General features: G+C 43.8%; 1 protein-coding gene across 1 annotated transcript in view; it reads left to right on the top strand.

The window, feature by feature from the left end:
• Nucleotides 1–27,662, top strand: part of efl1 (elongation factor like GTPase 1) — a 438,901-nt gene that overhangs the window by 353,957 nt on the left and 57,282 nt on the right. Inside the window, exons 21-24 of the mRNA XM_084308272.1 lie at nucleotides 10,309–10,513; nucleotides 11,833–12,058; nucleotides 19,755–20,058; nucleotides 26,363–26,547. Of these exons, the coding sequence (XP_084164398.1) occupies nucleotides 10,309–10,513; nucleotides 11,833–12,058; nucleotides 19,755–20,058; nucleotides 26,363–26,547 (920 nt within the window). The remainder of the gene's footprint in view (nucleotides 1–10,308; nucleotides 10,514–11,832; nucleotides 12,059–19,754; nucleotides 20,059–26,362; nucleotides 26,548–27,662) is intronic.

Here is a 27,662-nt window from a genome sequence, read left to right as displayed (position 1 = left end):
TCTCCTCGCGCCACCAATTCGCTCGCGCAGTGTCACATTTAATGCAGTTCGATGTCAACCAAAACGCCGAGCAGCGTTTTGTGTGACACCAAGTCAGTCCGCGCCTCAGAAAATAGGACCTGTGGGTCTGCTGTCCGCTGAGATCAAAGCTCAAGAGTCCGCGCGGACATCCGCGGAGTCTGCTCTGTGTACAGTCTGCTGGACTATGGGAGCGCCTTAAGGCTCAGCTTCTTCCCCCAGGCCATCAGAACATTGAACACTGAACTCTCCACACACAAGTACAAATGAGCACACACAACACACATGCTCTCAGGGACGTGCACAGGACTTTAGAGGGGCAGGTGCTCAAAGGCTGAAAAGGGCACTACACTTGAATGTATATACTAACCGAGCGCGCGTAGCGCGCGAACACGATTTTTAAGGGCCCTTTTTCGGGCGGGGGGCCCCCTTTTTATGCTTTTTTGGGGGGTTTTGGTGATCAAATATTGAATATTGAACTATAATAATCAGTGCAGGAGCTCACTTATCCTTGAAAGACACTTTTATCACTGACTTAAAAGGCCCACACATCTCCATAAATGTCCAGGGGGGAGGGAATAAGTGCTTACCCTACAGCCCCAAGAAGTGCTGTATATTCTGTATTGTTTAATATAAATGCATTTTTTATTCCAATCCCGATTTGTATTTGAGATTCCCAAATCCCATCGGACTTGACTTCTTCGTGTCCCTCAATGAGTGTAATACCAGCATTCAACTGTATGCGCCACAGCGGTTTCTATCATCATCATCATCACCACCCACGCTATGCATAAAATATATAGGTCCGCGGAGGAGGCCGTGCAAACTGCAATGGAATATGGGGCATCTCTCTCTCTGTCCCTAATATTTTGATTCTATCCTGACATTTTTCAGTTGGAAGGGCAGTCTATATGCGTAACGTAAAAAAAAAAAAAAAAAAAAAAATTTTTTTTTTTTCAAAATGGCATTTTTTTGATGAGGCTCAAAAAGGCAGGTGCTCAGGCACCCCTTGGCCTCTATGTGTGCACGTGCCTGCATGCTCTCACACACAAACGGTCACTTTAAACAAAATGGAAAGGACACAAGGAAAATAAAGGCCACTTTAAGGAAAGAACTGATGTGGTTCTTGTATAGTTTAGAAATAGCAAGTATAGCATAAGGATATAGAGTAAAAACGGTATATTGTATAGTAGTGTACATAGGACCCAGTGCCTTAATCCGTAGCTAACATTGTATTGCACTATCTCAGGACTTTAGCATGTCTATTTTATCATGCCTATTTTATGTCTATTTTATTACCTGTTTATTATGTCTATTTTATTATTTAGTATCAAAGCGGGTGTTACCGGTCCCGAGGCTATTGGGTACCTTCACAAATCATGTTTGCGGCCGGTCATCATTCGCTCCCTGAAAGCATAGAATAGTAGTCAAGAGAAATGAAGACACGACCTGCTCAGTTCTACTCCAATTCTCCTCTCAGAGTTGTATTTATAAAACTCCGAACAAAACATCACTTCTCAAGCATACAGTATATTTACATTAGTTAAATTTGGTAGTTTAACTCAGTGCCTCCGGTTATCACTAGGGATGTCCCGATCCGATCACGTGATCGGGATCGGGGCCGATCACGTGATTTACCGAAGATCAGGATCGGCAAAAAATAAATAAATAAAATCGGAATTTCTTTTTTTTTTACTTTTGTTTTTTTATTCAACAAACATGACCATGTTCACGTCTTAAACTCATACTGAGGCCTTAGTTTTGGTTTTAAATTGCATATCATTCATTTATTTATTGTCACACAGAGCAGAAGAATTTTGCCAAAACAAACCAATAGTATCCAGCTGCAGAACGGCAGACCTGCCACACTCTCAGACCCAAATACATTTTTAATTTTTAATTTTTTTTAATCCCAATTTCTCACATTACATTCACCCTGAATGTTGACGTTATCCAGGTGAAAAGTTAACTTCATAAATCATTTGATGTATAATTAAATCAAAGGAAATGCGTTTGGGTCTGAGAGTGTGGCTGGTCTGCCGTTCTGCAGCTGGATACTATTGGTTTGTTTTGGCAAAATTCTTCTGCTCTGTGTGACAATAAATAAATGAATGATGATATGCAATTTAAAACCAAAACTAAGGCCTCAGTATGAGTTTAAGACGTGAACATGGTCATGTTTTTTTTTTTTTTTTTTTCGGATCGGGAAAAATCGGTATTGGTAGATACTCAAAATCACATGATCGGGATCGGATCGGGAGCAAAAAAACGTGATCGGGACATCCCTAGTTATCACTGCCAATAGTTACCAAAATATGCACTTCATCATATACTTTCATTTACATTTCTCCTTTGTTTCGATATCAATGGTTGTCAAAATATTAACTTAAATCATAAGCGATATATTCACATTTCTCCTTTAGTGGCTGGCGTCGGTATAACAGTATTAGTAGTGTCGGTACTATTACATGGTACTATTGAAACAACAGGTCGTCACGTGTCACAAATCCCACTAGTTCAATGAACACCAAAGATAAACTTACTTTTACTGTTCAACTTACTTGTGGTAGTTAAGACTGCTCTTAAACTTCATGGGAAATATTCCTTTACTTGAATTATATGCTCTTATCAAACTTTACAAAATGGCGTCTCATTAGCACATTTGTGACATGTGCGTCCTCCGGCATTCGGACTCATTTCAACGGATAGCAATTACCCTTATTTCATATTTTCGTTAAGTCACCTCATTTCACATTATAGTCAAATAACCTTATTCCAATTTCTAGTCAAGTGCTCAGGGCCCAGTGTTGAATAAACAAGTTACAATGTACCTTAATATTATAACGTCTCTTAATGTCCCAGTGACAAGTGCGCGCTGTCAGTAACTGATAACGTGGAAAACGCCATCTTCCCTCGTGGCCAATGCATATCACAATGTGCGCCCACATAACATATTTCACATTCTTATTGACGGTATTAACCATTCAACTCATTTCACAATTCTCGTTACTCATATCGTCTAACGTTATAACCTCTAACGGTAGTGTTTCCGGTACTTTTCACAGTGTACTGACCTGAAAGCATAGAATAGTAGTCAAGAGAAATGAAGACACAACCTGCTCAGTTCTACTCCAATTCTCCTCTGGCGAGAGGGCGGAAACCGTCACCTTAGGGGGACCTGGCGCATCACCTGAACTGATAGGTTCCGCTCTTAACTTCCTGTCTAATCAATTCTCCATCTCACAGTCAATGTGAACTTAGTTAATTATATTAGCGTGTAGCTGGTAACATAAAGTTTACCACAATTATTCTAATCATAATAATTAGATATAAACAATTGCAAAAATTACTCAAGATTATGCACATATTCTTGAGAGTACTACACGGGCATGGCCACCCACATGTAATTTGCATAAATTAGGAACAGTAAATCAAATCAAATCAAATTTATTTGTAAGGCCCGACAACACACGTTAATGTCCCCATGGGCCGTACACTTCTTTTTTAAACAAGTCAAGAAGAAACATCACAATAAGTCATGAACAAAACAAGAACACCATAAGGTCACATTTTTTTTTAATAAATGCAAAATAAATAAATGCAACACTCTCAGATATACCCCCCGCGAAGGTAAGGAAAAACTCACTAAAACCTAGCAATAGGAGGGGGTTAGAGAGTTCCCATGTTTGTAGTGGGCGGAGATGGAGCAATAAATACATGTAGTGAGCATATGCATACATGGTGACATCATAGTATATAAGAAAATTGTGAAATAGAGTAATAGATAGAACTACTGCAAGCGTATGGATACAGGATGAGATACAAGACAATAGCTCAGGGCCGTATGCCCCGTGGGGGCAGGAGAAGTCACTCAGAGGGTTCAGCACTGCAGGCCAGACAGAAGACGGTATGAAGCTGTTCCATGGGACCGGTTGAGACAGAGACAGAGGTTAAAAGGTTCTCCTATGTCTGCAGAAAAGCAGACAAGGGAGCAAATAGACATCCTAACTAAACTAGACAGATTAATCTAAGGGTCAGAAAAGATGGATCTTAAGCAGGGATTTAAAAGCTTCGACAGAGCAGGCGCCCCTGACGACGGCAGGTAATTTGTTCCACAGGTAGGGAGCGCGGTAGACAAAGGCTCTGTGGCCGGCGGATTTATTTTTAACCCTAGGAATCGATAGAAGGCCGGCATTTTGTGAGCGCAGAGCACGAGCAGGCGAGTATCGAGAGATGAGATCGTATAGATAGAGCGGTGCAAGCCCATTTAAAATTTTGTAGGTGAGGAGTAGCACTTTAAAGTCAGATCGGGCTTGAATAGGAAGCCAGTGTAGGGTGGACAAAACTGGTGTGATGTGATCACATTTTCTAGTATCCGTGCAGCCGCATTTTGCACAAGTTGAAGATTTTTGATGCTTGAATTAGGTAGGCCTGAAAAAAGTGCATTTAGTCTAGACGTGATGAGACAAAAGCATGAATTAGGGTTTCAGCATCAGCCAGAGTTAAAATGGGGCGAATTTGTGCGATATTACGAAGATGGAAGAAGGCAATTTTGGTGACATTAGGGAGGAATAAAAAATTACTGAGGTTTTTTATGGTGGAGCTCTGGGATACATGACAAGTATCAAAGTTGAGGGAGATGTCCTGAAACAGGCCTCTGTGGTTTGGGGGGCCAACAATTAACATCTCAGTTTTATCTGCATTAAGGAGTAGAACGTTTTGTGACATCCACTTTTTAACGGCAAGCAGGCAAGCCTCAAGATTTTGTAATTGGGAGGAATAATTTGGCTTAATAGGTATATATAATTGGGTGTCATCAGCGTAAAAATGAAAGTTTATGCCAAATTTTCGTATGATATTGCAGAGGGGTAGCATATAAATCGAAAATAGCAAAGGGCCCAGGACAGAGCCTTGTGGGACCCGGCATTGCACTGGGAGGGTCTCAGATGTTAAATCATTATAGACCACGCAGTGTGTTCTATCAGTTAAATAAGATTTAAACAAAGCAAGTGCGTGACCCCGAATGCCAACATGATTCTCAAGCCGACCTAGAAGAATCGAATGATCGATAGTATCAAAGGCTGCACTAAGATCAAGCAATAAGAGCACAGAAGTTAGATTTGAGTCAAGACGTCAGTACGTCATTTGTGACTTTGGTAACCGTCGTTTTGGTGGAGTGTAAGGCTCTAAAGCCAGATTGAAAAGATTCATTAAGATTATTGTTTGATAGATGGTCAGTAAGTTGCGTTGCGACAATCCGTTCTAATATTTTGGATAGGGACGGAAGATTGGAGATGGGTCTGTAATTTTTTAACATCAGAGGGTCGAGGTTCGGTTTTTTAAGTAGTGGTTTAATGACGGCTGATTTAAAGGCCAGGGGCACCACGCCAGTAGACAAGGAGGTGTTGAAGATATTGAGTAGGGCAGGGCCTAGAGTTGGGAATAGTTTTTTGATGAGAGTTGCTGGAAGAGGGTCAAACAGACAGGTTGAGGGTTTAGCCGCGCCAACCAATTTAGAGAGGGCACTAAGTGAGACGTTTTCAAGGCAGCATAGCGTATGGCTGGATTCAAAGTCAACGGGAAAGCCCATCAGAGGTTGGGAGGGACTCTTGATTGTTGAGTAAGCCAACAATTTCATCTCTTATGAGATACATTTTCTTGGTAAAGAATTTTATGAATTCGTTAGCCGAGAACGCATGGTTTAGGGCACTTGGTTGTTTCTGAGTACGTTTTTCAACTGTGTCAAACAGAAACTTTCAGTTGTTTTTGTTTTTGTTAATGAGCCTGGAAAAATATGAGGTTTTGGCAAGTGAGAGTGCCTTTTTGTAGTTACGTAAACTACTGTATCATTCCAGGCAAGGCGGAATACTTCGAGTTTGGTCGAACGCCATTTATATTCAAGTTTACGACATGCCTTTTTAAAGGAGCGAGTTTCCTCCGTAAAACCAGGGAGTTTGTTTTTGCGGAGCACGTTTAATTTTAGGCTTAAGGGGAGCGACAATGTCGAGCGTGCTACGAAGGTTTGTCTGTAAAGAGATCAAGGGGGCCAGAGTAAGAGACGAAGGGAGAGAGGGTGTCTGGTAGGCAGTTAACTAGAATTGGGACAGTTGAGGCGTTAATACGACGGCTCATGTATGATTCTACACTGTCTGGTCAAGAAATCGTCAAATCAATTTGAAATTTGATGAGGTAGTGGTCTGAGAGAGCAGGAACATAGGGAGAAACGGTCAGATCTGACACAGTGAGACCGCGGGCTAGGACTAAGTCAAGGGTGTTCCCACCACTGTGAGTGGGTTGGTCAATGATTTGAATGAGACCGACAGAGTCAATTATGTCGGTAAAAGCCTTATTTAGGGGATCTAGAGTTTTGTTGGAATTAATGTTAAAATCACCAACAATTAAAATGTTATCTGAGCACGTAACAAGCTCAGAGATGAAAGTGGAAAACTCATCTAGGAAGAGGGTGTAAGGGCCTGGGGGGCGGTATAGGACAGCCATTACAAAGGATGCAGTGGAGGTAGGAATCAGACCGCCACACTTTCTGTTGGGGGGAGAGGGACGCAACAGGAGCACCTCAAACGAGGAAAACTTACAGTTTGCATAGGATGTAAAGTTGTGTTTAGAGTCGTAAATTAGAGCTGGAGGCCCAGGTAGAGCAGGCTGGAGGCCCAGTAGAGCTGGAGGCCCAGGTAGAGCTGGAGGCCCGGTATAGCTGGAGGCCCAGGTAGAGCAGGCTGGAGGCCCAGTAGAGCTGGAGGCCCAGGTAGAGCAGGCTGGAGGCCCAGGTAGAGCAGGCTGGAGGCCCAGTAGAGCTGGAGGCCCAGGTAGAGCAGGCTGGAGGCCCAGTAGAGCTGGAGGCCCAGGTAGAGCTGGAGGCCCAGGTAGAGCAGGCTGGAGGCCCAGTAGAGCTGGAGGCCCAGGTAGAGCTGGAGGCCCAGGTAGAGCAGGCTGGAGGCCCAGTAGAGCTGGAGGCCCAGGTAGAGCAGGCTGGAGGCCCAGGTAGAGCAGGCTGGAGGCCCAGTAGAGCTGGAGGCCCAGGTAGAGCAGGCTGGAGGCCCAGTAGAGCTGGAGGCCCAGTAGAGCTGGAGGCCCAGGTAGAGCAGGCTGGAGGCCCAGTAGAGCTGGAGGCCCAGGTAGAGCAGGCTGGAGGCCCAGTAGAGCTGGAGGCCCAGTAGAGCTGGAGGCCCAGGTAGAGCAGGCTGGAGGCCCAGTAGAGCTGGAGGCCCAGGTAGAGCAGGCTGGAGGCCCAGTAGAGCTGGAGGCCCAGGTAGAGCAGGCTGGAGGCCCAGTAGAGCTGGAGGCCCAGGTAGAGCAGGCTGGAGGCCCAGTAGAGCTGGAGGCCCAGGTAGAGCAGGCTGGAGGCCCAGTAGAGCTGGAGGCCCAGTAGAGCTGGAGGCCCAGGTAGAGCAGGCTGGAGGCCCAGTAGAGCTGGAGGCCGCCCAGTAGAGCTGGAGGCCCAGGTAGAGCAGGCTGGAGGCCCAGTAGAGCTGGAGGCCCAGTAGAGCAGGCTGGAGGCCCAGTAGAGCTGGAGGCCCAGTATAGCTGGAGGCCCAGGTGCAGCTAGTGGCCCAGTAGAGCTGGAGGCCCAGGTGTAGCAGGAGGCCTAAGTCAGGCCAAAGTAAGTCAGGCCCCTGCTTCAGATCTAGGCTATAGATGAGCCACACTGCAGCAGTAAGATGGCCTCAGCTCACAGAAAGCAGGTAATCCAAGCAGCTGCTGTAGGGCTGGTGGAGGCTAGCAGGAAGGCTAGTAGGCTTTAGCCCACAAATCAGGGCAGATGGAGGCTACAGTTTGTAGAGCAGATTTTCAGACTATGTCCAGCCAGTAACTGAATGAAGGCAATATCAAGCAGGTGTAGTAAAAAAAAATGCCATAAAAAAGCCATAAAAAACACATTTAAAATACATAAAATCTCACAAACTCACAGCTTAAACACATGGAGCTGCCATCTTGGAAAAGGGGCGGTAATAGTCCTAGTATGCTTCCTTGTGGAACACCACAGCTCACTGGGAGGGGGGGGGGGGGGGGGGCTAGTGTACCGTTTACCTCCACCATCTGTTCTCTCCCCTCCAGGTAGGATTGCATCCAGCTCACTGATAAACTATCAAAACCAATTGCTTTTAGCTTGTCAATCAGAATGGAGTGATTGACAGTGTCGAAAGCCTTTTGGAGGTCCAGCATGACCATGCCGCAGTATTTGCCTGTGTCCACCTCTTGTTTGATGTGGTCGTTCAAATAGAGAAGGCATGTGTCAGTGGAGTGGGATGTTCTGAAGCCAGATTGGAATTTGTAGATTAGCTTTTTCTCCGCGGGGTACTTTTCGACCTGTTCGTAGAAAATTTTTTCCATGACTTTCGAGATGGAGGTAAGAATAGAAACAGGTCGGTAGTTGCCTGGGTCTAATTTGCTGCCTTTTTTGTGCAGGGGGGTCACTCTCGCAATTTTGAAGTATTAGGGGATGTATCCCTATTTTATGGAGAGGTGTATTATGTGGGTGATGACTGAGGTGATGGCGGGTGCTGAGTTTCTGAGGAATTTGGAGGGGATATTGTCATGGCCAGTGGCCTTGTTAGGTGGAGGGCGCTAACTGTTGTTACCATTTAAAGTTTGAAGTCGTCTTTGTGGACCCCTAGGTTTTTGTAGAAGGCTAGGATGTGTTCTAACCCTAAATGCCCTGAATGGGAGGGTAGTTTATTAACCAGTGTTGTGGCTATGTTTGTAAAGAAAATGTTTAAGTAATTGGCCACATCCAGCTTGTCTGTGATGAGAGTGTTTTCTGTCTTTATGTTTATGTTTGTAAATCTGGTTTTTAGTTTTTTACTGCAGCCTACAGTAGTTGGTTGTTGAGTAATTTCCAAAGTTCACAGGGTTTGTTTTAGTTTTCCTCAGTTTTGTCATTGATGTCATATTTTTTTGTAGATTTAATCATGGTGTTTACATTGTTTCTTAGTCTGTTTCTTTGTTGTTTGAGTTCAACCATGTGGGCTTGGAGATAACTGTTTGAGCTTTTGGCAAGCTTTGACTGACTTTTAGGAAGTTCAGAGCATTTTTTGTCTGAGTGCATCCATGGCTCAGCGCGATTTTTAACGTTGGTGGTTCTTAGGGGGGGCCATGTTGTTTAGTATTGTTGAGAATTTGGTTTGGAATCAAGGCCATATTTCTTCAACTAGTGTACCACTGAGCTCATCTGACCTGTGAGAGCCAAGACTCTTGATGGATTATTGGCAGATCCATAAGCCCCTGCATATGGTGACAGGTGTAATCGTGGCCGTGGACGGGTAGCATAGGTTGGCAGGGTTGCTTCCAAACTGGTGTGGATGGCCTGAAGATGACCTGAAGGGTGATATTGAAGTAGGGATAGGTAGGAAGCACATGGTAGGGGATGTAACTAGTAAGGTAAGGTTGGTGAAGATGAAGAGGGGAGGAAGAAAAAGTACAGCCAAAAGTAAGAAATGTAATAATAACTAAGGATACTACTTAGCCGCCTGTAGGGTGATCTCTCAGGTTGATAAGTTAGGATCTACTTAGCTGTCTGTAGGGTGATATCTCAGGTTTATAAGTTAGGATCTACTTAGCCGCCTGTAGGGTGATCTCTCAGGTTGATAAGTTAGGATCTACTTAGCCGCCTGTAGGGTGATCTCTCAGGTTGATAAGTTAGGATCTACTTAGCCGCCTGTAGGGTGATCTCTCAGGTTTATAAGTTAGGATCTACTTAGCCGCCTGTAGGGTGATCTCTCAGGTTTATAAGTTAGGATCTACTTAGCTGTCTGTAGAGTGATCTCTCAGGTTAATAAGTTACAGTAGGATCTACTTAGCGGTCTGTAGGGTGATCCTCATGCCAAGTTGTCCTTCCTCAGAGAACTCTGCAGGAAAACTCCCTTTGTCTTTGTTCGCCTGTCTTCACTTGACGCTGAGCAGACGCCGCTAATTCAGCGTGCACTTATATCCCTATCTCTAATTACTAATGTCAGACACCTGTGGTTAACTGCTGGAATTTGGGAGAGGGGTTAAAAGACAGCAATCGAGAACGCAGTGAATACTAGTATACTGCTCAATGTAGCAGCAGTCAATTTTCATATACTGTAGACGGAACAATAATGCACGTGTTACTCATGCTTTAGCAGCCGGTAGGATGTGAGCTCTTGTGGCTGCTACTTGTGCCCAGTACCTTTTTACATTATACCAGGTATTTATCCCGTGCATTGAACCCATCCTAACTATTTAGGTCAGTCCAGTGCCCGGGACCAACTCCAGTTCTAATGCCAGTGCATTGTTTATTGTCCTTCCCAGAGGTGACCCATCTGTTGGAGGGCAGCGCGGAGCTGGTTCGGACCCTGGAGCAGGTGAACCTTTCTCTGAGGGAGGGGAGGAGTCTGGAGGTCAGCCCCAAGACCCTGGAGGCCATCGCTGGACTCAAGGCCCAGCTGGAGAGCCTTCTGCAGGGGAGGAAGTGGAGGAATGCCGTGGAGCGTATCTGGGCCTTCGGACCACGCAGGTCTGGGAGGGAATAGGATGATAATGTTCATGAGTTTGGAAATCCGACTGTGATCTGGAAAATGTATAATCAAAATGATTCTGTTTTTCACCCATAAACATAATGTTTTGAACTGATACTATAGTTTTTATTTGCATATATATTGCACTTTCAAAAAGTATTTATTTTTATTAAAATAAATTCAACTAAAATGAATTACAGTAAATTCAACTTTAATTAAATAAAAAAAGATATATAATAATAATAAAAAATGTTAAATGTAAATATAGATAAATATAAATAAGATGCAACAAATGCATCTTATATATGTTTTGTTTAATGATGTATATACTGTATATATATGAATTTGTACCGTGTACTGTATATATATATATATATATATATATATATATATCCACATCTATCTGGTACATATACCTGTATATAATCCTTTTTATCTGTAGATACTAGGGCTGACCCCTATTAGTCGATTAGTCGACTAATCGGTCGAAAGGAGCCGTAGTCGACTAGCCAACCTCTTAGTCGAATACAACAAAAAGAATTATAATATTTTATTTTTATTTCTATTTTTTATCATTCTTTCCAAAAGAAAAGAGGCATAGAAGTGTGGCTAACACTAATGGCACGCATACCAGAGGCTAACTGCCTACGGAAACAGGCACAGAGGCACTGAAAGAGCATTTCACCCATCTAATGAACACACTAGACTAGACAAATATCAAGATGTATCCCTCAGTGGACCAATTGCATGCTTTTGCAGAGGACAAGAAGCCTTCAGTCGACTCCTTCAGACATTAAGCACCCCCCACAGCCCAAATGGAACGATAAAAAAAAATAATAAAAAAAAAATACCAATAGTCGACTAACGGCAAATTTTGGCCAATCATAGTCGACCATCCAAATCCTTAGTCAGGGACAGCCCTAGTAGATACTATATGTCTGTACATATCCCTTACCTACTCTCACTACTGCTGGCCAGTATGACTTACTACCATAATGTCTTTATGCCTGTATCACTGTACATATTAATACTACAACTCTGTACATACATCTGATTAGCACTATACTCACTCAGTAGTACTCATTTATATATTTGACACCCAGTTGAATCCCATGTACATTGTATATTACTATTGCACTTTACTGTTACATTTGCACTCTGGTTGGATGCCAAATCTATTTCCATTGTACTGTACATGTGTAGTATAATGACAATACATTTTAATCTAGAATTGAGAATTTATGTAAGTGTAATACAGTATACTATAAAACTGCCTAATCCTAATCCCCCTACCCACCATGCCTCCTCTGGTGTTCAGGTATGGACCCAACCTCCTGCTGAACAGTGTGGAGGGCTACCAGCGGCCCTCTGTGTGGCAGTGTGTGGAGACGGGGGAGAGGGGAGGGGCTACGGCTCTCAGACTCTTTGACAACAGCATCATCAGTGGCTTCCAGCTCGCCACGCTGTCAGGACCCATGTGTGAAGAACCTCTGATGGGTGTCTGCTTCTCTGTGGAGAGGTGGGACATGAAGACATCCTTACTGGTAGGAGTTGTACTCTGTGTGTCTCTGTCTCTGTGTGTGTGTGTGTGTGTGTGTGTGTGTGTGTGTGTGTGTGTGTGTGTGTGTGTGTGTGTGTGTGTGTGTGTGTGTGTGTGTGTGTGTGTGTGTGTGTGTGTGTGTGTGTGTGTGTGTGTGTGTGTGTGTGTGTGTGTGTGTGTGTGTGTGTGTGTGTGTGTGTGTGTGTGTGTGTGTGTGTGTGTGTGTGTGTGTGTGTGTGTGTGTGTGTGTCTGTCTCTGTCTCTGTGTGTCTCTGTCTGTCTATTTGTGTGTGTCTGTCTGTGTTTCTCTGTCTGTCTCAGTATGTCTCTGTATGTGTGGCTCTGTATGTCTTGTCTGTGTGTCTCTGGCTGTTTGTGTATGGGTGTCTGTCTGGCTCTGTTGTGTTTCTCTGTCTGTCTCAGTATGTCTGTGTATGTTTCTGTGTGTCTCTGTATGTCTGTCTGTGTCTCTCTGTGTCTGTAAGCAGGGTGTCTAGGAGGCATGCCTAGGCCTGCCAATCATTGCCCCCAGGTGGAACAAAGGCTCCTTAAAGTTCTGTCTCTTTCCTGTAACATAATAATGTCCTTGAACGTGTGTACAGTTGAGCTACACATCTACAACACATCACACCATGTCCATCACAGCATGTTGCATTCATGGATGCTAGTCATTGGATTTGGAAGCCTAGGGAAAGTTAATTATTGATTGATTGATTGATTGATTGATTGATTGATTGAAAATGTTATTAACAGATTGCAGAATGGGTACAATACAGTACAGCTCAATACACACAATTGTTAAGGGAATGCAGACCAGAGAAAGACTTTCGTCTTGTTTACATCAGGGTCCCCCATTTTCAATTCATGAAATGAAATGACATATATGACATACAGATAGACAGTACTGCTACATCTATACATTTATGACATACCAGATTTGCAAATACAGTACTGTTTGTGATACAAAAAACGTCTAAAAAAGAGTTTAAACATTTGACGTAGAAACTGTGGGTGGGGGGGGGGGGGGGGGGTTGGGTAGGTGGGGTGGGGGAGGAGAACCTGTACATTGGAGGTGGTTTGGTGGGGGGTTGGGTAGGCGGCGTTGGGTGGGGGAAACTGTACATTGGAAAATCGACGAAAACCTTACTTGGTCCCAAGAAGAGGGTCTCGTGTATTATTGGGTTAGGACATTTACTGTATATTGGAGAGGTTTGGGTTAGGACATTTACAGGGGCCAGTTTCGAATTGCAGTCTCCCGTAGGTGCTCTTTGAGAGTGGTTTTGAAAGTGGATAGTGATTCACATTCCTTAAAGCGTCGGGTAGGGCGTTCCACATTGATGTGGCATAATTGCGAAACGTGTTTAGTCCCTTGTTTGAGCCAAATCTGGGTTTAACATGATTTGTGGAGCTCCCTCTGGTGTTGTGGTCGTGGTATTCACTGACCTTTGGGAAGTATTTTGACATGTATTGTACATGGGTACCTTAGTCGTGTAGTGTATCTTGTAGACCAGGCCCATTGCAAGTTGCTGTACTCTGTCGTCTACGCCATCCAGGGTTGTCAAAGTGGGCAGGGGTGAGGTGGGAGTAAGGTAAAGTAGTAGTCTGACCAGTTTGTTTTGTGATGTTTGTAATCTTGTTTTTAGCGCCTTTGAGGTGCTTTGGTACCATGAGGTGCAAGCATAGTCGTAGTACCCTTGAATGAGTTCTCCTGCCAGAGTCTTCAGGGTATTCTTGTTTACCAGAGAGGAGATCCGGTACAAGAATCTAGTTCGTTGGTTGACTTATTTGATTACATTGGATGCCATTTTGTCACAGGAAAGATTTGCCTCTAGGATGGAACCTAGGTATGTAATTTCATCTTTCCTTGTGACAATATTGTCACCCACTGTAACTGAGAAGCCGTCGGTCTTGCTGAGTTTGTTATTTGATCCGAAGAGAATGGACTCTGTTTTACCCAGGTGTAGTGATAGTTTGTTATCAGCGAGCCAGGTGCAGATTCTGCCGAGTTCTGAGCTGAGGGTTTTTTCTTTTTTTTTTGTATCTACTTTTTCTCCCCATTTTCTATTTTTCTCCCATCCCAATTTCGTATTATCCAATTCTACCCTCCCCTGTCTCAAACGTTGTTAGACCATGCCTCCCACTGGTCAGCTGCAATGTGGACCAAGCCTTGCATCACGTGTCCCCTCCGGTACACGAGGAGGCAGCTGTCGCATCTTTTCACCTGTACAGCGCGATCTCTCAGCGGCGAGGAGTAACGCGTGGGAGGCTCACGCTGCCCCCGTTGCTTCCTGATTCTGTTGTACAGGCGCACCAACCGACCTGTAGGAGTCGCTGTCCACAACGTCCGATCCCCACCCACCGGCTTTCCCACCCCCTAATACTGCCAATTGTATTAGTATGAACGACCAGCCAAGCCGGAAGCAACGCAGAGAGCTGGGCTCGAACCCAGCATATCCTGCGTTAGTGGCGAGCGCCTTGCCCACTGCGTCCCCAGCTGAGGGTTTTTTCAACCTGTAACTTGTTCTTGTCAGAGACCAGCAGGGCTGAGTCGTCCGCGAACAAGAACCAGTTGCAGTCACAAGCTGACAACATGTAATTTGCATAAATTAGGAACAGTAGCGGTCCTAGTATGCTTCCTTGTGGAACACCACAGCTCACTGTCAGGGGGGAGATAGAGTACCGTTTACCTCCACCATCTGTTCTCTCCCCTCAAGATAGGATTGCATCCAGCTCACTGATAGACTATCAAAACCAATTGTCAATCAGAATGGAGTGATTGACAGTGTCGAAGGCCTTTTGTAGGTCCAGCATGACCATGCCGCAGTATTTGCCCGCGTCCACCTCTTGTTTGATGTGGTCGTTCAAGTAGAGAAGGCATGTGTCAGTGGAGTGGGATGTTCTGAAGCCAGATTGGAATTTGTAGATGCGATTTTTTTCCGCTAGGTACTTTTCAACCTGTTCGTAGACAATTTTTTCCATGACTTTCGAGATGGAGGTAAAAATATAAACAGGGCGGTAGTTGCTTGGGTCTAATTTGCTGCCCTTTTTGTGCAGGGGGGTCACTCTCGCAATTTTTAAGTCCTTGGGGACGTATCCCTGTTTTATGGAGAGGTTTATTATGTGTGTGATGACTGGGGTGATGGCGGCTGCCGAGTCTCTGAGGAATTTGGAGGGGATGTTGTCATGGCCAATGGCCTTGTTAGGTTGGAGGGCGCTCAGTTTTTTGAGTACCTCATCTGTTGTTACCATTTCCAGTTTGAAGTCGTCTTTGCGGACCCCTAGGTTTTGTCGTGTTCTACCCCATAATGCCCTGAGTGGGAGGGTAGTTTACTAACCAGTGTTGTGGCTATGTTTGTAAAGAAAATGTTTAAGTAATTGGCCACATCCAGTTTGTCTGTGATGAGCGTGTTTTCTGTCTTTATGTTTATGTTTATAAATCTGGTTTTTAGTTTTTTGCTGCAGCCTAGTTGGTTGTTGAATAATTTCCAAAGTCCGCAGGATTTGTTTTTGTTTTCCTCAGTTTTATCATTGATGAAATTTGATCATGGTGTTTACGTCATTTCTCAGTCTGTTTCTTTGAATTTTTTGTTCAACCACGTGGGCTTGGAGTTCACTGTTTGAGCTTTTGGTAAGCTTTGTCTGACTTTTATGCATTTTTTTGTCTCTGGTTTTCATAGCGGTCAGTATTTCAGTGTGCATCCATGGCTCAGCGTGATTTTTAACCCTGGTGGTTCTTAGGGGTGCCATTTTGTTAAGTATTGTTGTGAATTTGGTTTTGAATCCAAGCCATGTTTCTTCAACCAGTTAGCAATAAGACAGTTAGTGTAAGACAATTAGCATCTGTCTTACACAGAATAATACATTAGTACAAGAATTTACATTTAGATTTAGTCAATTTAGACTTACAAATTGTGTACAACAAGTCAGCAGGAGGGCTACACCTGTGGTGGCTAATGGTAAGTGGTATTGTTTGTCTACCAATGCCGAAGTTGAGTGCATAGTAGTATAGACATATTAGCAAAGTATGTAGTAGTACAGGCATAATAGCATAGTACATAGTAGATAGTAGTATAGACAAGTAGCATAATAGTAGAAGACAGTAAGAAAGTACATTTCTATTTATAAAATTTTTATTCAGATATTCATTGAAAATGTTTCTAGTCGATGGCGAAAGATTAGGTGGGTTCAGCTTTCCTGACTGTGATGGGAAGTTCGTTCCACCACCGTAGAGCCAGGACATATTTGTACATTTCATATGTTTCAATTACCCCCCAGGAGCTCAAAGAGGACTTGGTCTCAGGCAGCTGGAAGATGCAGAGCATAAGGGACTTGAGGGTGTGTAGTTAGAGACCATTGACCAGAGGTAGGAGCGAGCCATTCCCCTCACTGCACGTACTCGTTGGCAGCCGTCCAGAGGGAGTGCACGAGCCAGTTCTGGTGGGGGAGGTGAGGTGTTGGGTAAGGAACGCCGTGTCTCCTGTTCTTATCTTGACTGACTCCCCGACGTGGCCTTGTGCACAGACCTTGTGCATTCCTCATGCTCCAGCAGACTTGAGAGTGGGGGGGGGGGGGGGGGGGTGCATCAGGGTAGACAATGATTCCTGAAAGCACCAATTTGACTCAAATTCGATTTGTCGTGCTTTTAATGTCCTGCGCGACCCCCAGCATGACTTGACCTCTCAATTGTTCGTCAGATGAATGGACAGCGAGTCTTTTTACAAGTTCCATGTGGGAGACTTCCAGTCTGGCCACAGCTGTCAGACAGCGGTCCAGACGGTTATCGTCCTTTTGTTCGTCTTTTTTCCAGATTATTCTTGTACAGATCCAGATAGCGATCGCTCTCATACCGATCAGCATAAATGTGACGATGTACAAATCCTCAACATCCTCAATCTCAAGATAATAAAGGCAGATTGAGCCCCATTTATTCCAACTGTCAATCGCAAAGCCCGCTTGAAATGTCCCGACTGGACACAGCGGATCAGCTACGCTCTGCTTCCTTGAAGAGACAATTCGATCAATCACTGCAAATGACCAGCTTACTAGTTGATCCATTGTAGTTTGAGTAGGGAGTCAAGTCGAATCCACACCGACAGAGAGGCAGTTTAGGGCCGGCGAAAGGAACGACCTTGGAGGTCTGGGGAGAGGAAAGAAATATGCGACTGGTCTCTGCAAGAGGAGGGAGTGAAGCCGTCAAGCCCTGGCTCCCAATCACTTATATATACGTGATGGCCGGGAATGTGTTAAAGAAGACGTGTCCGGCCCATGGGGACATTAACGTGTGTTGTCGGGCCTTACAAATAAATGTTATTCAATGGGAAGCCGGTGCAGCTCTCTGAGAAGTGCGTGGCGTGGACTGACTTTGGTAGATCAGACGGCCCGCTACGTTCTGTATGAGTTGAAGCGCCTTGTAAAATCAGTAAACCAGCTAGCAGTGCATTGCAATAGTCGAGGCAAGACATGACAGTAGATTGCAGGAGGAGTTGGGTGGCTTCTTTTGTCAGGAAAGTGCAGATTATTCTCACTTCTCAAAAAAAGACTACAAACATCAAAAAACAAACTGGTCAGACTACTGCTTGACCTTACTCCTAAAACCCACCTTACCCCTGCCCATTTTGACAACCTAGGATGGCTTAGAGTAGACGACAGAGTACAGCAGCTTGCAATGGGCCTGTTCTACATCACTAAGGTACCCATGTTCATGTCGAAATACTTCCCAAAGGTCAGTGAATTCCACGACCACAACACCAGAGGGAGTTCCACAAATCATGTTCAACCCAGATTCGGATCAAACAAGGGACTAAACACGTTTTGCAATTATGCCACAACAATGTGGAACGCCCTACCCACAGCCGTAAAATAATGTGAATCCCTACCCTCCTTCAAAACCTCCCTCAAAGAGCACCTACAGGAGGCTGTAATTCGAAACTGGCCCCCGTAAATGTTCAAACCACCTCCCCACCCAACCCCCTCCTAATGTACAGTTTCTTCCCCTTCTAATGTATATATTTTCTTTTAGGATCTCTGTTAAACAGTACTGTATATTTGTATATCTTGTATGTCATAAATGTAACAGTACTGTATATCTGTATGTCATGTATGTCATAAATGTCATGATATATCTGTATGTCGTGTATGTCATAAATGTCATTATGAATTGAAAATGGGGACCCTGATGTAAACAAGACGAAAGTCTTTCTCTGGTCTGCATTCCCTTAACAATTGTGTGTATTGAGCCGTACTGTATTCTACCCATTCTGCAATATGTTAATAAAATGTTCAATCAAGCAATCAATCACGTTGCTCAGAAATAATCTGTATGTTCTGGTTGTTGCAACGTTGTGAGCGGAGAAGTTCAGCCGGTCGGCAAGAACCACACCTAGATTATTGGCGGTCGGGGACACAGCCACAACTATGTTCTCCACTTTGATTGAAAGATTGGTCAGTGGGGAGGATTCAGCAGGCAAGTGAAGTAGTTACATTTTGCTTAGGTTCAGTTTGAGGTGGTTGGTCGTCAACCAGGTGGAAATGTTGGACAGGCAGGCGAAGATCCGTTCGGAGACTTGGCTATCTGAGGGAGGAGATGAGAGGAAGAGTTGAATATCATCAGCATGGTATGAGAAGTGATAATGTTACCCAGAGATTTGGTGTAGAGAGAGAAGAGGAGGGGTCCAAGGATCGAGCCCTGGGGGACACCCGTCTGTAGGGGCCATGGGTCCGGGCCGATAGGGTGCCTCTCCATAATTCTTGATAGGAGCGGTTGTCGAGGTAGGGGGACACCCATGCCAGCGGAGAACCTAAAACTCCCGTTCTTGCAAGGGATGTGAGGAGGATCTGATGGTTGACTGTGTCGAAGGCTGCTGACAGGTCCAGGAGAATCAGGACAGAAGAGAGGCCTTTCGCTCTTGCTAAGTGAAAATGTAAGTGACTGCTATGAGGGCCGTCTCTGTGGAGTGACCAGTCTTGAAGCCTGACTGATTTGGGTCCAAGCGGTCATTATGTAATAGATAATCAGTGGTTCAAGTGATTTAGAGAGGAAAGAGAGAAGAGAGACAGGGCGATAGTTATCTATGACGGTGGGGTTCACACAGTTGGTCTTTTTATGAGTGGTGACATAAAATGTGACATCAAAGCACATGCATAATTGTTAGTTATTATATTATATAGTTCTCCACTGGTCCACATTAAAATGTTCCATTAAAGTCATTATTCCACATTTTTGTCGGCTTTGTGAGCTGAACATCTCTCTATGTCTCTCAAAGTGTGTTAAGGCAGGATGCGTGTGAATGCTGGACATTCCACCTCCTGCTGTTAGATGAGCCAGCCAGGGCAGATGGCTTTTGTGTAGATCCTTTGATGTTGGTCAGGGAGACGATTGTGAAGGGGCGAGAAGGTGGTTGCCATGGCAATTTCCCCTCTCCATGCCTGATGCCTGGCAGAGTTGACTCCATTTGAATTTCAGAGGATATTCTCCCGACAGGATGGCGTCATGGGTTGAATTCCAACACATTGAGACTCCAGACAGGACTCTGTGTATTGAGGGCATAAAGTCCACTGCATTATTCTGTCTCTGTTTTAGGATAATAATTTTCACTCACATTCACTCTGTTTTTAATATGATGAAGCACATTTTATGAACTTTTGGTTGTCTTTTTGGTTTTTACCCTGAACCTTTACCTTCTTAATCCCTCCCCCCTCAGCCACAGCTTCAGGAATATGTGGAGGAAGACTCAGTTTCCCATGATGCCTCAATAGATAATGATGCTGCAGCCGAGCAGAAGGCCAGAGGAGAAGTCGGGGAAGCGAGTGGAATGTCTCCCCAGGCTGAGGGCTCAGCAGCAGAGCAGAGCCAGGCTAAGCACAGGGCCGGTGTCGGGCCAGCAGTGTCAGGCCAGCTCATCGCTGCCATGAAGGAGGCATGTCGCCATGCTTTCCAGGCCAAGCCCCAGAGACTCATGGCTGCCATGTACACCTGTGAGATCATGGCCACCGCAGAGGTGCTGGGTATGTACTGTGTGTGTGTGTATGCATATGCGTGTGCGTGTGTGTGTGTATGTGTCTGTCTCTCCTGGGACCTCATTTATAAAACATTCTTACACACAAATATGTTCTGAAGTTGCCATGCCAAAGTTGTGATTTATTAATAAGTCAGGATATCAAACAAATATTGAACATTTGATGTGGTATATCAAAAGCTAAAACAGATTTCTATCAATACCCAAAGTATGAATGCTATAAGTATACCTTTCTTCAGTTTTTATCATCTATGAAACGATCGTATGCGTAAAGTCGAGAAACATTTTGACACACGAGTCCTCTGGCCATCTCCTGTCCAGAGAAGACGAGGCCATTCAAGTACCTACCAGGCTTTTTCACATGTGGGTTACAAGTCATTCTTGCCAAGTCATATACAAATCAAGACAACCTTCTTTTACCATTGCCAAATCATATAAAAATCAAGATCCCGAACTTTTACCATTACTGAAAATGGTCAGACCTATCCTGGGTAAATAAAGACCTATCCTGGGTAAATAAAGACCTATCCTGGGTGAATAAAGACCTACTCTTGGTAAATAGAGACATACCCTGGGTAAATAGAGACATACCCTGGGTAAATAGAGACATACCCTGGGTAAATAAAGACCTATCATGGGTAAATAAAGACCTATCCTTGTTAAATAAAGATATATCCTGGATAAATAAAACCTACCCTGTATAGATAAAAACCTATCCTTGCTAAATAAAGACATACCCTTGGTAGATAAAGACATACACTGGATAAATAAAGACCAATCCTGGATAAATAAAGACCTACCCTGGTAAATAAAAGACGACCCTGGGTGAATAAAGACTGACCCTGCGTAATTAAAGACATATCCTGGATAAATAAAGACCTACCCTGGTAAATAAAGACCGACCCTGGGTGAATACAGACTGACCATGGGTAATTAAAGACATACCCTGGTTAAATAAAGACCTACCCTGGTAAATAAAGACTGACCCTTGGTGAATAAAGACTGACCCTGGGTAATTAAAGACATATCCTGGTTAAATAAAGACCTACCCTGGTAAATAAAGACCGACCCTGGCTGAATAAAGACTGCCCCTGGGTAATTAAAGACATATCCTGGGTAAATAAAGACCTACCCTGAATAAATAAAGTCAGTACGATGAGTAAGAGATAAACACAACGCAGAAACTTCACGGAACCACAGGTGACGAGGTGATTACTGGCTGAGGACCCGATTATCTTACAACCCTGGATAAATAAAGACCTACCCTGGATAAATAAAGACCTACCCTGGGTAAATAAAGACCTACCCTGGATAAATAATCTAAAACAAAATAAATGATTGGTATCAAGGACATTCTCCAGACACAGTAGAGTGTTTACATGCACATTAATACTCCAATATTATACAGAATACTCATGTATTCATTCTATGAGTTAGTGCATTTCAAGCTTTATATATTTGCCATCTTTAACACATTGGTTGCCAGCCGGATATGACGATTTATCGCTTGGATGCCAGCACATTAATCAATGGGAGGACGAGCACATTTGCGAGCGATTAAACTATATCTTAAATTATGGCTATGTGTCTAATACACCCGTCGCTTATCAATGACTTGCTTGCAGTCAACATGTACGAAACGGATTGTTTTTTCATCAGTACATTTCCGTTTTATACCGTTTTGAATACGAGTATAGTTTTGGAGAAATGTCTAGTAATTCCAGAGAAATCCGCGAAAATAGCCATTTACTGGAATACACAAAACACGTTGTCATTTTCTGGCTGATTTATGAATAGTTTTCAAATAAACGCTAGATTATCGAGAGTATTTGTGTTCTTATGCACAATACAAAAGCGGGCTGAAAGATTATTTATTCGTGCCACGCTCAGCGCCTAACGCCACACACACACACGTTGTGAACGCTGTGAGAAACAACTCTGATTAACCCAAAACTGGTAACATAGATTCCTTACCTCAGATCAGATGTTCTGCAAAAAGATGAATCCAATTCCTGATCGCCATTCCAAATATTGATCGCGTTTATTGATCCAACGTTATAGTCCGAAATGCATAATCGAAAGCTGCTCCGAGCCTTGCCAGTGAATCTGGTAACAAACACTGCTTGCCAGAGATGGGGAAACCCTGGACCAGAGTTTTCCTCTGATGCACTTTTTCACTCAATCCAATCCAATGATGTGCATTACCATCCGAGCTCAGAGCCATTCCCAATGATAACGTCAGGCTGGACGGATGAAAAATAAATGGATATCGCTAATAAAAGAAATAACGATTAAATAACGAGAAATCTCATTATTGGCAACCAACGCATGGCGGCCAATAACGAGAAATCTCGTTGTTGGCAACCAATGTGTTAATATGTCCAATGGAATGCTTACTCTCCACACACCACAGCATAAAACCACACCAATGAGCAATAGTGAAGCAACACAATACAAGAAGGATACACCTTAGTAACTAATATAAACAATTATATACAGAAAACTGATCATATACTATTATCGAATAAAAAAAACATCATGAAAAAATATATTGTATACAGTTGTATATTACACAGTGTAGTCTACAGTGGTATGGGGTGTACAGTCATTTGTACGGTGTGTTGTTCACGGTACATATTTATGTTATGAGTTTATAGTAATTAGTGGTCAGTAAACACATAGTTCTAATCATCATATCCCATGTATAGCTGGGGGGAAGTTCATATGACTATAATCAACCTAAATTGGATCGCTGGGATATGACAGCTTTGATCCTGTGTAGGGGTGTAACGGTATGTGTATTCGTTGCAGGACTTTATGGTATGGACCTCACGGTTCGGTATAGGGAGCCATACAGTGAATAAGTCTCAGGGGGGACTGTACGACACTAGGTGGAACTATGTATACCTTGTACTACTAAATGACAATAAACAACCTATACAAATGTGGGATTTGTGTTGCTTGTTTCCTGTTGTACCGAACCGTGACCCCAAACCGAGGTACGTACCCCAAAACCGTGGCTTCTGTGTACTGTTACGCCCCTAATCCTGTTTTATTCATTAACAACATATACATATACAAAAAATAGCACCCAGTATCCAGTACTGCTCTGAATTACATGAGGCTATCTCATTCGAATCACCTGTGTCTCTCTCGCTGCACCTACGCCTGTTAAGAGAAGACCAGGCCGCGTCTATTCTTATCCTAACGGATTTATGCTTCCGCGTTCGCGTTTTGCTAATCTGATTGGCCACTGCCGTTTCTGGTGCGATCTGATTGGCCACTGATGTTTCTGGTCATGTGACATGTGCGCCCAATCGCGTGACACGCCCATTTCCGCCTCGACCAGCAGCAAACTACCTAACGCCTAGCTTATCACTGGTTAAGCTCAGGCGACTCTTTCGAACTTGGTTAAGGTTAGAGTTTGGAATCAGGGCTGGCGTTCTATCGCCCTGCTCTAAAGACAAACTCTAACCATAACCAACTTCGAAAGAGTCGCCTAAGCTTAACCGGCGAAAGAACTTGCGTCACACGATTGGCGCGACCAGAAACGTCAGTGGCCAATCAGAGCGCAAAATGTGAACGCGGAAGCATAGACCGGTTGCCTTTCGAATAGACGCGACCAGGCCTGGTAAACTGTCGAGATGGATGATTTATAGAATAACAGCACAAATCGCAGCCCTGAACGAGCACCTTTGCCATTCTAGCTTGACTAATGCTTCTTAACACCCGCTTAACGTCTGCCCTCTGAAAGTCATTAAGATGAAAATGAGGCTCGAAATGGCGCTTAGCGTGTTGGTAAACAATACCTCCAGGCTCGTTAGGGAGCAGACAGCAGAAGCTTGTTAGAGACAGAAGTGCTTATTCAGCTGGATCACAAGCGTTGCTGATTCATCCGACAGCTTGTGTGACTGTGTTCCTCTGAGACGCTTCCGCGTCTGATCTCACTGCTGTCGGGTGGAAACCTCGTTTCTCCATAGTGACGCAGCGTTTTTGGTTAATATGGTTCAATGGATCGACAGCATCTTCAGACACTCAGGACGTTAAAGGGAATAGTTCTGGTTTGTGAAACCCTAGTAACATCTAACATAAATGGTAAATGGCTGCATTTATATAGTGCTTTTATCCAAAGCGCTTCACAATTTGTTCCTCGCATTTTTACCCATTTACTCACACATTCACACGTGCAAGGTGCCAACCTGCTCATCGGGAGCAATTAGGGGTTAAGTGTCTTGCTCAAGGACACGCTGCCTGGGAGGAGCGGGAATCGAACCAGGAACCTCCGGATAACCAGACAACTGCTCTACCTACCGAGCCACTGTCGCCCCCCCAAACTAACATCTTTAAATGTGTCATTTAGATAATTAATAGGCTAAACCACACCACCAGATCCAATCAAATCTAGGAAGAATCCATGGTAAACAGGAAATTATTTGTTACTTGTCTGATTTCTACCAACATTTACAAATATGTTTGCCTTTAAATAGAAGAAGGCCTGTGAAGTTCTGAGTCATCTTGCCTCATGCCTCTATTATCATAAAACTAAAAACATGAACTGGTCCTCGATGGCTCAGATTAGGGGCTTGGTGGAAAGGTGGGTTGAAAATGTGGGCCGTTGGGGGATATACCCGCTGTCTGCATTGACATCTTGATAGATTGATTGTGTATTGTGAGAGTAAATGTTTACCCATTCAGGGGGCTAACATAATTAGCTACAGGGCTATAGATAGCATGGATCATTAGGCATATTAGATTTTGTGTGTGTGATCAATAGTTCCATCATTAGATAGTGTGAATGGTTCATATAGACTCCTCCCTCTAGGTCCACTCTATCATCCATGTGATAATGTGATAGAGTAGGCTAGAACAACATGTGATAATGTGATAGAGTAGGCTAGAACAACATGTGATAATGTGATGGAGGCTAGAACAACATGTGATAATGTGATAGAGTAGGCTAGAACAACATGTGATAATGTGATAGAGTAGGCTAGAACAACATGTGATAATGTGATGGAGGCTAGAACAACATGTGATAATGTGATGGAGGCTAGAACAACATGTGATAATGTGATGGAGGCTAGAACAACATGTGATAATGTGATAGAGTAGGCTAGAACAACATGTGATAATGTGATAGAGTAGGCTAGAACAACACGTGATAATGTGATGGAGGCTAGAACAACATAATAATAATAATAATAATAATAATAATAATAATAATAATAATAATAATAATAATAATAATAATAATAATAATAATAATAATAATAATAATAATAATAATAATAATAATAATGACATGGATTTATATAGCGCTCTTCATGACACCCAGAGCGCTTCGCAGAGTCCATTATTCGTTCATACACAGTCATACTGGTGGTGGTAAGCTACAATTGCAGCCAGAGCTGCCCTGAGGCAGACTCACGGAAGCGTGGCGAATAATCATCGCCTACGGCCCCTCCGACCACCACCAACATTCATGTGATAATGTGATAGAGTAGGCTAGAACAACATGTGATAATGTGATAGAGTAGGCTAGAACAACATGTGATAATGTGATGCAGGCTAGAACAGCATGTGATAATGTGATGGAGTTAGAACCACATGTGATAATGTGGTGGAGTTAGAACAACATGTGATAATGTGGTGGGGTAGGCTTGAACAATATGTGATAGTGTGTGTGTGTGTGCGTTCTTATTGACAAAATAAATTAAACACTGCCACTCTCTTTCTCTCGCTCTCTCTCTCATTCCTCAGGTTGTGTGTATGGCGTGTTTAAACTCTCTCTTTCTCTCTCTCTCTCTCTCTCTCTCTCTCTCTCTCTCTCTCTCTCTCTCTCTCTCTCTCTCTCTCTCTCTCTCTCTCAGGTTGTGTGTATGTTGTGTTGCCTCTCTCTCTCTCCCTCTCTCCCTCTCTCTCTCTCTATCTCATTCCTCAGGTTGTGTGTATGTTGTGTTGCCTCTCTCTCTCTCCCTCTCCCTCTCTCCCTCTCCCTCTCTCTCTCTCTCTATCTCATTCCTCAGGTTGTGTGTATGGCGTGTTTAAACCCTGCCTCTCTCTCTCTCAGGTCGTGTGTATGGCGTGTTTAAACCCTGCCTCTCTCTCTCTCAGGTCGTGTGTATGTTGTGTTGCCTCTCTCTCTCTATCTCATTCCTCAGGTTGTGTGTATGGCGTGTTTAAACCCTGCCTCTCTCTCTCTCAGGTCGTGTGTATGGCGTGTTTAAACCCTGCCTCTCTCTCTCTCAGGTCGTGTGTATGGCGTGTTTAAACCCTGCCTCTCTCTCTCTCAGGTCGTGTGTATGGCGTGCTGGGGAAGAGAGAGGGTCGTGTCCTTCATGAGGAGATGAAGGAGGGAACAGAGATGTTCATCATCAAGGCTGTCCTTCCCGTCGCCGAGAGCTTCGGATTCGCTGACGAGATCCGCAAGAGGACCAGTGGATTGGCTAGCCCACAACTGGTCTTCAGCCACTGGGAGGTAAGAGGTTAAAGGGTCTAGACCAGCGGTTCCCAAACTTTTTTGGCCGTGCACCCCCTGTCACCTCTCGACCTAGCTGACGCACCCCCCAATGGGTTTCTGTTAGAAAGAATTGTTGCTGGTCTCCGTGCACTGATTTTTTTTTTATCTCTTCCCACGGCGACTATGGATAGGGAATTTCTTTATTTAATTAAAATGTTCACGACAACATGGATGCATGTACTCTGCCAGCATGTTTAATATCCATAATACTAAAGGTTTGACTAAGATTTTTATGATATTTGATTGTACAAAATAAAGAAATAAAAAATTATTTACCACCATTAGCCTTTTCATGTCACGCACCACCTAGAGGGCGCTCGCGCACCACAAGGGGTGCGCGCACCACAGTTTGGGAACCACTGGCCTAGACTGATGTGAACCACCTCATACAGCAGTGTTCTACTCATCTTTTTCCCACCCTTGAAACTAACAATATATAAAGTTTATATTTACATTTGGAAACTATACTGTGAATCTTTCAACATGCACAACACACACACACACACACACACACACACACACACACACACACACACACACACACACACACACACACACAAACAGACAGGGTAAATACTAGGGCTGACCCCTATTAGTCGATTAGTCCCATAATAGCAATCTTTTTGCTCCACGCTCATCACCCAACGCTACGAGGAGACTGGGGTGAGTTTCAGCCTTTTTGTTTACCATTTTCGATACAAACTGCTATGATCAATATGTCACCCATACTACATGATTCATTTAACGTCGGTCATTGGATTATAAACGACCCCCCCCCCCCCCCCCCCCCCCCCTCCGGTCAACTACAGATGATGAGTCATGACGTTTAGGACCTTGTACAATTTAAATTTTTTATCTGACGTCAATCGGTATCAAACTACATTTGATGATCTAATATATGTATTTATGGCTATAACTCACGTTCTATGGAATGCTGCAGAAAACGATAAAAACATATTTATACTTTAGACCATATTTTAGTATGAATGTGTGAATGAAAAAGTAGAACGTTGCTACATCCTAAACGATAGATATTTGATGTTGAATGGGCCATAGTAATGTCAATTTAGCAA

Source organism: Notolepis coatsorum (assembly GCF_963971535.1).
Source record: "Notolepis coatsorum genome assembly, chromosome: 2".
Taxonomy (NCBI): Eukaryota; Metazoa; Chordata; class Actinopteri; order Aulopiformes; family Paralepididae; genus Notolepis; species Notolepis coatsorum.
The sequence above is the reverse complement of the archived record's forward strand: the minus strand, read 5'-3'. Positions and strand labels throughout refer to the sequence as shown.